Source organism: Brachypodium distachyon, chromosome 4, assembly GCF_000005505.3.
Source record: "Brachypodium distachyon strain Bd21 chromosome 4, Brachypodium_distachyon_v3.0, whole genome shotgun sequence".
Classification (NCBI taxonomy): Eukaryota; Viridiplantae; Streptophyta; class Magnoliopsida; order Poales; family Poaceae; genus Brachypodium; species Brachypodium distachyon.
This window is the reverse complement of record NC_016134.3, coordinates 12,978,731-12,991,104: the sequence shown is the minus strand read 5'-3', so window position 1 is coordinate 12,991,104 and position 12,374 is coordinate 12,978,731. Positions and strand designations below refer to the sequence as shown.

Sequence of the window (12,374 nt, the reverse complement as noted above, 5' to 3'; positions counted from 1 at the left end):
ATAACTGAACTCGCCAAGCATTCCCGAGTCTCGACACTCGCTGCGCTCCCTCTGGCGACGCCTCCGCCGAGCTCCCCTCCGGCGACGTCCCGGCGGAGTCATCTCAGCAACAACCTGGCCGCCTCCAGATCCGCCCAAGGTGAGCACGGCGACGTCCTCCTCCTCCTCTCTCCTAGATCTGTGCAAGCACCAACTGCACGTTCCTGCTGATGCTGCCAACGGATTCAGGAATTCCATCCATAGTCTCGGATGCTTCCTCTCCGCTAGAATCCCCGCAGATCGATGATTGATCTGTGCTTTGGGCTACACTAGGGTTTTGTACGAATCGTGACCGAATACGTGGCAAGGTGCCGGTTTTTTTTTTCTGATCACCGCCCAAATGCTTTTTCCTAGGTCGCTTTCTATCAGGACTAGTTTCTTGAAGTTGATTGGTATCTCGTATCGAAGTAGCTTGCCTTTCGGGCTTGTACTAGGTAGAATAGTGCATAATTTATTTATTTTTGAATCCTGGTAGTACTGCATACTTTCTGACTTCCATATGGTTGAAAGCTACTCGCTCCGATCCTAAATTCTTGTCGTTGTCTTAGTTCAAATTTGCATTAAAACAACAAAAAGAATATAGTATCGTAGGTAGTACTTCAGTTTTATTTGGCATACAGTTGCCACATATGTTTACCAGTGGTTCTAGTACTCCAGTACTTGATTCAGTATTGCCGCGACAAACTCCTGACCTGATATGTCCATATGCTTTCCACCTGACACGAATCGAACCGACAGGTGTTACAGAACTACTTGACTTTAGGTACTCCCTTCCGTTCCAAATTAACTGACGTGGATTTGTATAAGAATCTATACAAATCCACGTCAGTTAATTCGAGACGGAGGGAGTAGCACCAATTTCTTTGGCATGTCTGAGACTGTTGAGGCACAGGTTGTCCTTTGGATTTTTTTTGTATGATTAAATTAAAGCCTTCTATATTGTTCGCTCTCATGGTTTGATCACTACTTCCCATATCATCTTCATGCATAGTATATGGCAGATTTATCCTAGGTTTATGTTCTGCCACTCACATAATATTCCTGCGATTTGACAAACCGTGGACTAATATCGTCCATGTTTTTTACTTTGTTACAGATGGATTATCCTGAAGTCATGAAAGAAGAAGGATATCAGGTAACTATGTTTGTTTGTTATTTATGCTCTGCCATAGCTATGTGTTTTGACATCATGCATCACAATCTTGTACCCTCCGTATTTTGCGTACCTGTATGCAGATGGATCCTGTTAAAATAAACGATGGTAAAGGGCACCTGGTAGAGATGCTTGTTGAAAAGCCGTGTTTTCTAGAGCCCTTATGTGCAGAGGATACACGTGTATACCCTAGTTTAGTGGATAGTACCAGGTGCAAATTCTGAACCTAGCAACGGAAGAGGAACGAATGGAATTAAGCTCATCGCCTGTCGTTGACAGCAGTATGTTTGGTTTTGAGTATCCTGTGGCAGTAGGATTAACTATTCCAGTCTCATGGACCCAAAATAAAAACACTCGCATGGAAGAAGAGTGCAGGGAATTTTGAGGACACAATTCGTGCCTGCCGGAAGATGAACATAACAACCACAGAGGTGGAAATACTCCAAGGAATTTAACTCAGCACAGCATGTATCCTGAGCGTCTGGGCAGTAAAGTGGAACATGATGAAAAATGTGGGAAATCCTCAAAATCTGCTGGACAAAACATTCACTGTTCTTCTGTGAGGAAAGCCAATGATTATGTTCCAGTGCCTGGGATGCCAATGTACTCCTGGACTGGTGAAGAGGCGCAAACTTTTCTTCTCGGTCTCTACATTTTTGGCAAAAATCTTGTTCAGGTGACAAAATTTATGAAAAGCAAGACACTGGTTGAAGTTCTATCCTACTACTATGGAGATTTTTTCAGGTCTGATGGATATGACCGATGGGCTGCGTGTAGAGATGTAAGAAGCAGATGTATACTTGGGTCGCGCATATTTTCTGGTCCTAGACAGCAGGAACTTTTGTCACGTTTGCTTGCTGCCGTAGCAAGGGAGGCTCGAGATGCTTTGCTGGAGGTATGCCCAATTTTAAGTTCCCTGTTTTTTTTTCATTACCAAAATTTCAATCTAGTGAACATTTGCATGTGGAAAACTGATGTTTAGTTGTGTTTACAATGAGTCCCATATTATGTCCTGCATTTTCTTATATCACACTGATACTTTCGGAGGGGCTTTCCGTTACTAGCACTGCTTACGATGAGTCCCGTATTCTGTCCTACATTTTCTAATATCGCAAAAGAAACGCACGATTACACATGGGCACACCGCACCCATATATCCAACCGTCCAAATCCCTGTGGAGAGTGAAACGTAGATGAGGAGAGAGAACGAGAGATATGGCCGAGATATGGTGCCGGCACATGGAATAGGGACATGGCACCGTCACGTGGGAGGGAGATAGAGAGATGGGGAGCTGCACATGCGAGAGAGAGAGACGCCGCATCGCCACCTGCCGCTGCCCAATGCCCCTGTGCTCCGTGCCACTGCGGGCTGCGCAGCAACACCCCACTGCCGACCGTCTGCTGCGTTGATTTGGGATTGGGGATGAGATGAATATGGAACGGTGGCAGGAGGATATCCGTGGCAGGAAGGGACATAAGGATGGAGATGGTGGGGCCCACGATGGATAAAAAGCAGATTCTTTTTTGTTGTTTGATGAGAGCGGAATGTGTGTATGTATAGAGGGGTGTGGTGCGCAAGGGTGTACAAAATCCCCTCTCATATCCCAATGATGCTTTGGGAGGGCCTTTTTCAGGATGGGCTTTCCTTTATTCGCATTGCAAAATTGTTATTCCATGCTGTGACCTCTGCAATGATGCCTTTTCTGTTATTTGAAAAAGCTCCGCAATTGCAAATATTTTATTTAAATCTAGAAGTCTTGTACCTAAAAAAATCTAAAACTCTTACAGTAATATTATTATTTTATTTTTACTGAGGATGCTCCCTGCATTTTTCACCTAGCATGTCATTTCATTGATGTTGACCGATGCCAGTTTATGATCCTGCTAGTTTTCTCAAGAGGGTAACAATTATATTATGATTGTGTGCGGGTCTTTAAGAAATTCAATGAGGGAACATCTGATTTTGAGCAATTTATTTTATGCCTGAGGTCCACAGTTGGGACACAAGTTCTTGTAGAAGCAGCTGGAATTGGTAAGGGAAAATATGACTTGACTGGATTTCCATTAGATCCTAGTAGAAGACATGGTATGTCAACCCGGACAGAGCAGAATGGCGGGGATGCAAATTTCCCGTCTTCAAACAGGAGCAGAAGACCTGTCCAGGAACCACCACGAAGATCAACCGACGTCGTGGCCCCGTTCTCTCCTGAGAGCGAGCGAAACAGCTCTCGTTTTTCTGATCCAGCCATTGTCGCTGATGAATGGCGCATGAGTAACCCTCGGTCTTATGAAACAAATTGTTCGTCGTGCCGACGAAAATTGGATGAATGCGAGTAAGGGGCTCCTCCATGGCCAAGCAATCGGTGAGTTGAATTATCCATCCAACCTTCATACAGACGGTTTAGCTACTGGTTAACAGGATGACATGAGATTTCTGTGATTGCACATGCGGCTGCTGCTTGGCCAAACTTTTCGTCTCGGATTAGAAAATGTTCCGACCCCAGTTATAAATTTACCATTGCCGATTCCAGCGATGATCCAGAGCATGCCAATCGCCCGTATGTTTGCTCTTGATTCTTATCAAGAACACATGAGAAGCTCAGACAAACCATCCACAAACATCTGTGATGGAGTATACTCTTTTGGTACCCTGTGTTTACCTGTAAGATTGTGGAGTTGCTGCATAAGTGTACAAGAACCGTGGTTGAACTTTTTTTTTTTTTTTGTTCAGCATAGAACCGTGGTTGAACTGAACTTGAGAACTCTGATGATCGTCTGATCTTCTCCGGGAGATTCACAAAGGAGAACCCAAAATACATACATTTGATCCATGCCGTATAACTCTTTTTGCTGGTTTGTTGTTTGGTCGCTATGGTTTCAAGGTTGCATTACCGGTTCGGGCCGCTGGCAAAGGGACCAATATGCCGTGGGCTGCCAGAAAAGCCCACTGCAAAGGACGGCACGCTGGCAAACGATGCAAAAGCCCGTCGGCAAAGCATGGCCCATGGCAAAGAGCGCAAGCGGCCCACGGCAAACAGCTGGCTGCCGGCAAAGAAACCCTGCACGTGGGCCCGCTTGCGCGGTTAACGGCGGGCGAAACGACGATGGAAAAAATTAATATGAAATTACTCTTTGGTGGATCGGTGGTGCAGCCCAGAGTACGCGGAGACTCACGGGCTCCGACGGGAGAGGAGGTTGGCCAATACAGGCGCAGTGCACCATCAAGGGAGCGTGAACATCGATGGCTATATCAACAACATTGTATGTGTTTCTCGCCATCAAGTTCTTCATTCGCGAGCCTCACCCCTAAGAATCTTGTTGTGTTCTGTTTCAGGCGAAGGATAATCTGGATAGACGATGCCTCACGCAATTTGAGGCCGTAGACTGCTCCCTCAGGGGAAAGGCGAGCTCCGTGACGGATTACAGTCCCATCGGTGGGCCCGAAGCCTACACCACCCAGCTTGGCTTTACCAAGGTGAGAACCTACCATGAAGTGTTCGAGGAGGTGCACGGGCCCGGGGCTGATCCTCGCCAGCACGACCAGGATCCGGAAGTGGTCGTGAGGGCGGGAGGAGCGAGGGCAGGGAGGTGGCGACACGGGCACGGCGAGGCAGGCACTCTCGAGATGACCTGGGCTATGACACTTCCAGCAATGTTGTGGCTCGCGGCAGCCGGAGGCTTTGTGGCGTTGACTAAGGCAGCGGAAGCACCGGCCACGCATGCGCTTTAATAGCGCGGCCCGGCGCTCCTCCTTCCCCTTCGTGGATGCCAGCTGAGGCGCGCCTTGATTCCTGCGACGCCACCAGTGAGGTCGCCTCACTAGCTGCCAGCCCTCTTCATGGTGACTTGAATCACCATCTGGTCGCGCCGCCCGTGCGGGGACGTGACAAGCCGCAGAGGAGTGAATGGGGGGTGGGTGCGCTCGGGGGCGGAGAGCCGCCCTGGAAGCGGGGCTGTCCATGGGGAGGCGAGCCAGGAGGACGAGGCGGCAAAATCCATCTGGATGGCCGTAACTCCCCCGACCCACCAGATCTGGCTGCATTGAAGAGGTGAGGCTGTCCAGGCGGCAGGGAACCAACTGGAGGGAGCGGTAGATCTACCGTAATGGCGCATCCCGCATCAGATCTCGCATTGAAGGCAGAGGCTTCCCTGCGGGCAGCAGGGGATCTTCTGTGCGGGGGAACATAGAGCAGATCCGAGGCAGAGGCATCAGCCTGGGCCACAACTGAGCGAAGCCGGACAGTCGGTACGGGAGGCGGCGGCAGGGAGTCAGGGACGAACTCCTCTTCTTCTTCCTCCTCGTCACAGGCATCGGCCCAAGAGAAACGCACCGGGGTGGATGAGGCCGGGGTGGGGATACGGGGGTGGGGCTGGTGGCTAGATGGGCATGGGAGGGGGCTAATGGCGACGGTGGCCGGGGTCGCCAGGCGGGTCACCTCTGGTGGGGCTGGAGACGAAGGAGCCGTGTCTCTCATGTTTAGAATAAAATAAATCATATAATTATCCCAATATGTGTGATTTGTGAAATTTACTTATATATCATTGATTGAGTGCAGGAAACTTGTAAAAGGCATAAGAAAACAAGCTTTAAAACGAAGAGTTTTAGCGCCTAGGCGTCTGGGTGCACGGTATCCCAGACGCCCATATGTGACTCGAGATGGTATATGCTTGGCCCAGTAGTCTGATAATTTAGAGAACAGGAAATATGACCTATTTTGGCCAGTGATAAATAGTGAACGGTACTGAAGTAAATGTAAATAGGAAGGACAGATGGAAGAGACTCAATATTGGCACATGAGTACTCGTTTGACCCATATTGTTCTACACCATAGTGGCGTAGCCCATGTCCTCCAGGTGTGTGCTATGTCACCTCGCTTGCGGGTTGGCGCCTGGTGGTGGACGTAGGCATCTCTCCCATCTCCCTCGATTTCAGCCATGATATTCTTCAAGTGCCGCGACAAGGTGCTATACATGTTTTTGATAATCTCTCCTTTTTCCCAATGCGACAAGTTGCAGCATGTGGTTCTTTCCATCTGGGCTCTTGTCAAAGACTCCGAATGATCTCTGTGTATTTGAGACTGCACAAGATTTATTTTGGGACTATCTATTTCTCAGTCGTCTAAGAAATAGTTGTTTCTCAGTCAACTATCGTAGCCATCCGATCAATTTTTGTTATCCATCGGACCTACATTAATCTTACACGAATCTCAATGATCAAATCAAAAGGTTGTTATCATCGACTGACAGGATCAATAGTAAATTATTAGTGTTGGCAGCGGATAAGTATAAGGGCGATACATACACAAGTACGATGTCCCAAGATTCAGCACAATGGGCTCTTAAACATTTTGACAACCTAAATTACCTTGCCAAAACGTCTTATAGAAAAGAAGGGAGGAAATAGGATCATACAAATGACATTCTTGAACCAAATTTACACTTAAACTGCAGCACTATATGACTGGATTTGCCAGTATATTGTTTCTTTTCATTCTCTTAAGTGGCCTCTTCTCGAAAGGCAATTCCGGGGACTCGAAAAGCGATAACTATATATGGGTATTATGCTTATACTCCTTCGGTGTCATTCCTTTACTAAAATAGAGTGGTTCAGTTTGCCTCTATAACATTGATTGCAATACATGTATACTCCTAGACCTGCCGTGACTGCAGTTTCGGTTTCCCCGGTCGCCCTCCAATCGTCTGGCTCCATAGGAGAGCTTTGGGATGGCATCATCGAGGACCTTCCCAGGCGCGCCAAAAAGAGAACCTCAGCGGTCGGCTCATCTAGCATGGGAGGAATATCGGGGCGTAGGATCAGCGCGTGATCGTCAGGCCCGGGAGGCTAGGCTTCTTCCCGCTTCTTTTTTTCATTCTTTTACTCCCCCCACACCTTTTTTATTTGGAATCAATCTTTGATCACCTTTGTACAGTGCTTTCTTTAATCGAATGCCAGATATTGACTGTCTTTTTCCTATAAAACCTTTGGCGGCTGCTTAGTTGCACACTTATTAGGCAATGATATCGATGTCTCGAATTTGTAGGATTATTAAATTATCAGCGGTATTAATTAGTTTGTAATATAGTCACGTCCAGAGGACGTTTCGACTCCCGAAAACACATGCACCCAACATAATCAATAAGATAGAAAACAATTATTTAAACGATCTAAAAATGTAGGCATGTACGACTTCCAGTTTTTATCATGCCTATAAAATTTTCTTGTCGACCAGATAAATTTTGTGTCCTAGACAAAAACAATAAATTTCAAGCTCTAAAAGGCAAACCTTTTAGTATCTTATTTTTTGCACATGTATTATTTTGCTGAAACTTGCACATGGAGTATTTGAACAGTGAGACGTGTTAATTCTTGTGACAATGCAAAATAATGTTTTTTTCCTTTGAGAAAAATAATATTTTTCCCCGGTAAATTAGGGCTAGCCCCACGTATTAAAAGGGGCCATCCGATGCATCCCTCCATTCTCTGCGCCGTCAGATAACTGAACTCGCTAAGCATTCCCGAGTCTCGACACTCGCTGCGCTCCCTCCGGCGACGTCCCGGCGGAGTCATCTCAGCAACAACCTGTCCGCCTCCAGATCCGCCCAAGGTGAGCGCGACGACGTCCTGCTCCTCCTCTCTCCTAGATCTGTTCAAGCACCAACTGCACGTTCTTGCTGATGCTGCCAACGGATTCAGGAATTCCATCCATAGTCTCGAATGCTTCCTTTCCGCTAGAATCCCCGCAGATCGATCTGTGCTTTGGGCTACACTAGGGTTTTGTACAAATCGTGACCGAATCCGTGGCAAGGTGCTGGTTTTTTGTTTTCCGATCATCGCCCAAATGTTCTTTCCTAGGTCGCTTTTCTATCAGGACTAGTTTGTTGAAGTTGATTGGTATCTCGTATTGAAGTAGCTTGCCTTTCGGGCTTGTACTAGGTAGCATAGTACATAATTTATTTATTTTTTAATCCTGGTTGTACTACATACTTTCGGACTTCTATATGATTGAAAGCTACTTCTTCCGATTCTAAATTCTTGTCGTTGTTGTAGTTCAAATTTGCATTAAAACAACGAAAAAAAATTAGGATCGTAGGTAGTACTTCAGTTTTATTTGGCATAAAGTTCATTCAGTATTGCCGCGACAAACTCCTGACCTGGTATGTGCATATGCTTTCCACCTGACACGAATCATTTTAGGTACTCCCCTCCGTCCCAAATTAACTGCGGTGGGAGTAGCACCGATTTGTTTGGCATGTCTGAGACTGTTGAAGCACAGGTTGTCCTTTGGATTTCTTTGGTATGATTAAATTAAAGCCTTCTATATTGTTCGTTCTCATGGTTTGACTACTTCCCATATTATCTTCATGCAAAGTATATTGCAGATTTATCCTAGGTTTATGTTCTACCGCTCACATAATATTCCTGCGATTTGACAAACCATGGACTAATATGGTCCGTGTTCTTTACTTCGTTACAGATGGATTATCCTGAAGTCATGAAATAAGAAGGATCTCAGGTAACTATGTTTGTTTGTTATTTATGCTCTGTCATAGCTATGTGTTTTGACATCATGCATCACAATCTTGCACCCACCGTATTTTGCGTACGTGTGTGCAGATGGATCCGGTTAAAATAAACGATGGTAAAGGGCACCTGGTAGAGATGCTTGTTGACAAGCCGTGTTTTCTAGAGCCCATATGTGCAGAGGACATCAATGAAGATACACGTGTATACCCTCGTGTAGGGGATGAGTACCAGGTGGAAATTGCGAACCTAGCAACGGAAGAGGAACAAATGGAATTAAGGTCATCGCCTGCCGTTGACAGCCGTATGTTTGGTTTTGAGTATCCTGTAGCAGTAGGATTAACTATTCCAGTCTCATGGACCCAAAATACAAACACTCGCATGGAAGAAGAGTCCAGGAATTTTTAGGACACAATTCGTGCCCGCCGGAAGATGAAAATAACAACCACACAGGTGGAAATACTCCAAGGAATTTAACTCAGCACAGCATGTATCCTGAGCGTCTGGGCAGTAAAGTGGAACATGCTGAACAGTGTGGAAATCCTCAAAATCTGCTGAACAAAACATTCACTGTTCTTCTGTAAAGAGGAAAGCCAATCCCAATGATTATGTTCCAGTGCCTGGGATGCCAATGTACTCCTGGACTGATGAAGAGGCGCAAACTTTTCTTCTCAGTCGCTACATTTTTGGCAAAAATCTTGTTCAGGTGACAAAATTTATAAAAGCAAGACAATGGGTGAAGTTCTATCCTACTACTATGGAGAAGTTTTCAGGTCTGATGGATATAACCGATGGGTTGCGTGTAGGAAAGTAACAAGCAGGAGATGTATTGGGTCGCCCATATTTTCTGGTCCAAGACAGCAGGAACTTTTGTCACGTTTTCTTGCTGCCGTAGCAAGGGAGGCTCGAGATGCTTTGCTGGAGGTATGCTCACTTTTAAGTTCCCTGTTTTTTTTCCATTACCAAAATTTCAAACTAGTGAACATTTGCATGTGGAAAACTGATGTTTAGCTGTTTTTACAATGAGTCTCATATTATGTCCTGCATTTTCTAATATCCCTATGATACTTTGGGAGGGGCTTTCCGTCCTGTATTCTATCCTACATTTTCTAATATCGCTAAAGAAAGGAACGAGTACACGTGGGCATACCGCACCCATAAATCAACCGTCCAAATCCCAGTGGAGAGAGAAACATAGATGAGGAGAGAGAACGAGAGACATGGCCGAGATATGGTGCCGGCACATGGGATAGGGACATGGCACCATCACGTGCAGGAGAGACATGGTGACGCCAAGTGGGAGGGAGATAGAGAGACGGGGAGCTGCACATTAGAGAGAGAGAGACTGAGAGAGAGAGAGACGCCGCACCACCACCTGCCGCTGCCCAACTCCCCTGTGCTCCGTGCCACCGCGGGCTGCGCCGCAACGCCCCACCGCCGACTGTCAACTGCGTTGACTTGGGATTGGGGATGAGATGGAACGGTGGCAAGAGGATATCCGTGGCAGGAAGGGACATAAGGATGGACATGGTGGGGCCCACGGTTGATAAAAACAGATTCTTTTTTGTTGTCCGCAAATCTAGAAGTCTTGTACCTAAAAATGATCTAAAACTCTTACAGTAAATTGTTATTTTATTTTTACTTAGGATACTCCCTGTATTTTCGCCTAATTTCATTGATGTTGACCGATGCCAGTTTATGATCTGCTAGTTTTCTCAAGAGGGTGACAATTATATATGATTGTGTGCAGGTCTTTAAGAAATTCAATGAGGGAACATCTGATTTTGAGCAATTTATTTTATGCCTAAGGTCCACAGTTGGGGCACAAGTTCTTGTAGAAGCAGTTGGAATTGGTAAGGGAAAATATGACTTGACTGGATTTCCATTAGATCCTAGTAGAAAACATGGTATGTCAGCCCGGACAGAGCAGAATGGTGGGGATGCAAATTTCCCATGTTCAAACAGGAGCAGCAGACCTGTCCAGGAACCACCACGAGGATCAACCGACGTCGTGGCCCCGTTCTCTCCTGGGGGAGAGGGAAACAGCTCTCGTTTTTCTGATCCAGCCATTGTCGCCGACGAATGGCGCATGAGTAACCCTCGGTCTCATGAAACTATTTGCGTGGAAAATTGGATGAATGTGTGTAAGGGACTCCTCCATGGCCAAGCAATCGGTGAGTTGAATTATCCATCCAACCTTTATACAGACGGTTTAGCTACTGGTTAACAGGATGACATGAGATTTCTGTGATCGCAGATGCTGCTGCTGCTTGGCCAAACTTTTTGTCTCTGGATTAGAAAACGTCTCGAAGTCAGTTATACATTTATCATTGCCGATTCCAGCTATGATCGAGTGCATGTCAATCGCCCGTATGTTTCCTCTTGATTCTTATCAAGAACAAATGAGAAGCTCAAGCAAACCATACACAAACATCTGTGATGGGGTATACTCTTTTGGTACCCTGTGTTTACCTGTAACATTGTGGAGTTGCTGCATAAGTGTTGTAGCTAATAGTGGTCCTATACAAGAACCGTGGTTGAACTTTTTTTTTCGTTGAGCATAGAACCGTGGTTGAACTGAACTTGAGAACTCTGATGATCTGATCTTCTCCAGGAGATTCAGAAAGGGAGAACCCAAAATACATACATTTGATCCATCTCGTATAACTCTTTTTGCTGGTTTATTGTTTGGTGGCTATGGTTTGGAGGTTGGGCCTGGGCGTGGTCTGGACAGAGACCTGGATGGGACTGACCTGGATAGGGCGAGGCGGGTCGCTCTGGGCCGATATCGACAATGAGCATGGACCTCCTCGCCGTCGAGAGAACCAGCGCCGTTGTCGCGGGAGAAGAAGATGGATTGAGGCTTCCGGTGTTTAGGGGTAGTTTGCAAAAAAAAATGGCTGAAAGCCAGCACTGAAATGCATTTTTTTCTAAAACTGAGCTGACACGCAGGATTGCAATCAGAAGGGTGTGAATCACTGGATGCATGGGTACAGGAATGACCCATGATTCATAAGATACGACGCCTTTTATTTACCAGAGCTGTTGATTGTTTATCACTTGAACTCAAGTTAGTTTATTACTGGAACTCGATGTTACTTTATTACTTGAACTCAAGTTAGTATACAACTAGGATATTGGGATAAGTGTCAAATCCAATGAAAATTGTGTCATCTGCATGGAAAACAACTCTTAAAATGTTCCACATTTCTGTTTTCATTTTCGATGAGGACCATATCTAAGTTCCCGCAGCAACGCGTGGGGAATCATCTAGTTCTTAATATGGTCTTACCACCCGCATGCACAAGTAGCTAATGCATCATTACATCACTTAATATGTAATGTGAAGAAGCACTAGAGGTATCCCCCGTTATTGCATTATTAATCTCGACACCTCTCAGGCTTACCCATGCTAGGGAGACTTTCTCCGCCGTTGCTCTGCCTTGGTGCGGTCTCATAGCTCTTTATATAGGCAAAAATTCATTGTTGCATCAATATTAAAAAGGAAAAAAATTGTTGTTGTCTCTTACTACTCATTATATTTTTTTGGAAAAAAAGACGGTCGCTTCCATCATTTAATCCCGGTCACATATAATAACTTTGTCCTCTCTCCTCATTTAGTTCATGCCACATCAACAAAGGTCATAGGTGGCAATTTTA

The 12,374-nt window shown here is 45.7% G+C and overlaps 1 protein-coding gene across 5 annotated transcripts; it reads left to right on the top strand.

Annotated features, from left to right (window-relative positions):
* LOC106866624 lies at positions 1–11,371 on the top strand. Of its 5 annotated transcripts, none has more exons than XM_014902160.2 (7): positions 1–139; positions 8,388–8,487; positions 8,668–8,706; positions 8,808–9,420; positions 9,521–9,638; positions 10,465–10,888; positions 10,972–11,371. In XM_014902160.2, exons 4-7 carry the CDS (start codon positions 9,317–9,319, stop codon positions 11,010–11,012), a joined length of 687 nt encoding a protein of 228 aa, XP_014757646.1. In that variant the 5' UTR covers positions 1–139; positions 8,388–8,487; positions 8,668–8,706; positions 8,808–9,316; the 3' UTR covers positions 11,013–11,371. The 5 variants fall into 5 exon arrangements, 4 of the variants coding, with proteins under 4 accessions (XP_014757646.1, XP_014757649.1, XP_014757647.1 ...); XM_014902163.2 differs by lacking the exon at positions 1–139 and adding an exon at positions 7,685–7,797 and having other exon boundaries at positions 8,388–8,466; XM_014902161.2 differs by lacking the exon at positions 1–139 and adding an exon at positions 7,685–7,797.
* The last annotated feature ends 1,003 nt before the right edge of the window (positions 11,372–12,374 follow it).

What these genes read in the sequence shown, in the direction of transcription:
- LOC106866624 (XM_014902160.2), top strand. Translation starts at nt 9,317, where the DNA reads ATGATTATGTTCCAGTGCCTGGGATGCCAATGTACTCCTGGACTGATG. An exon ending in CTCGAGATGCTTTGCTGGAG is followed by an intron (nt 9,639 to 10,464) that starts GTATGCTCACTT and finishes GATTGTGTGCAG; the next exon opens with GTCTTTAAGAAATTCAATGA. An exon ending in CCTCCATGGCCAAGCAATCG is followed by an intron (nt 10,889 to 10,971) that starts GTGAGTTGAATT and finishes CTGTGATCGCAG; the next exon opens with ATGCTGCTGCTGCTTGGCCA.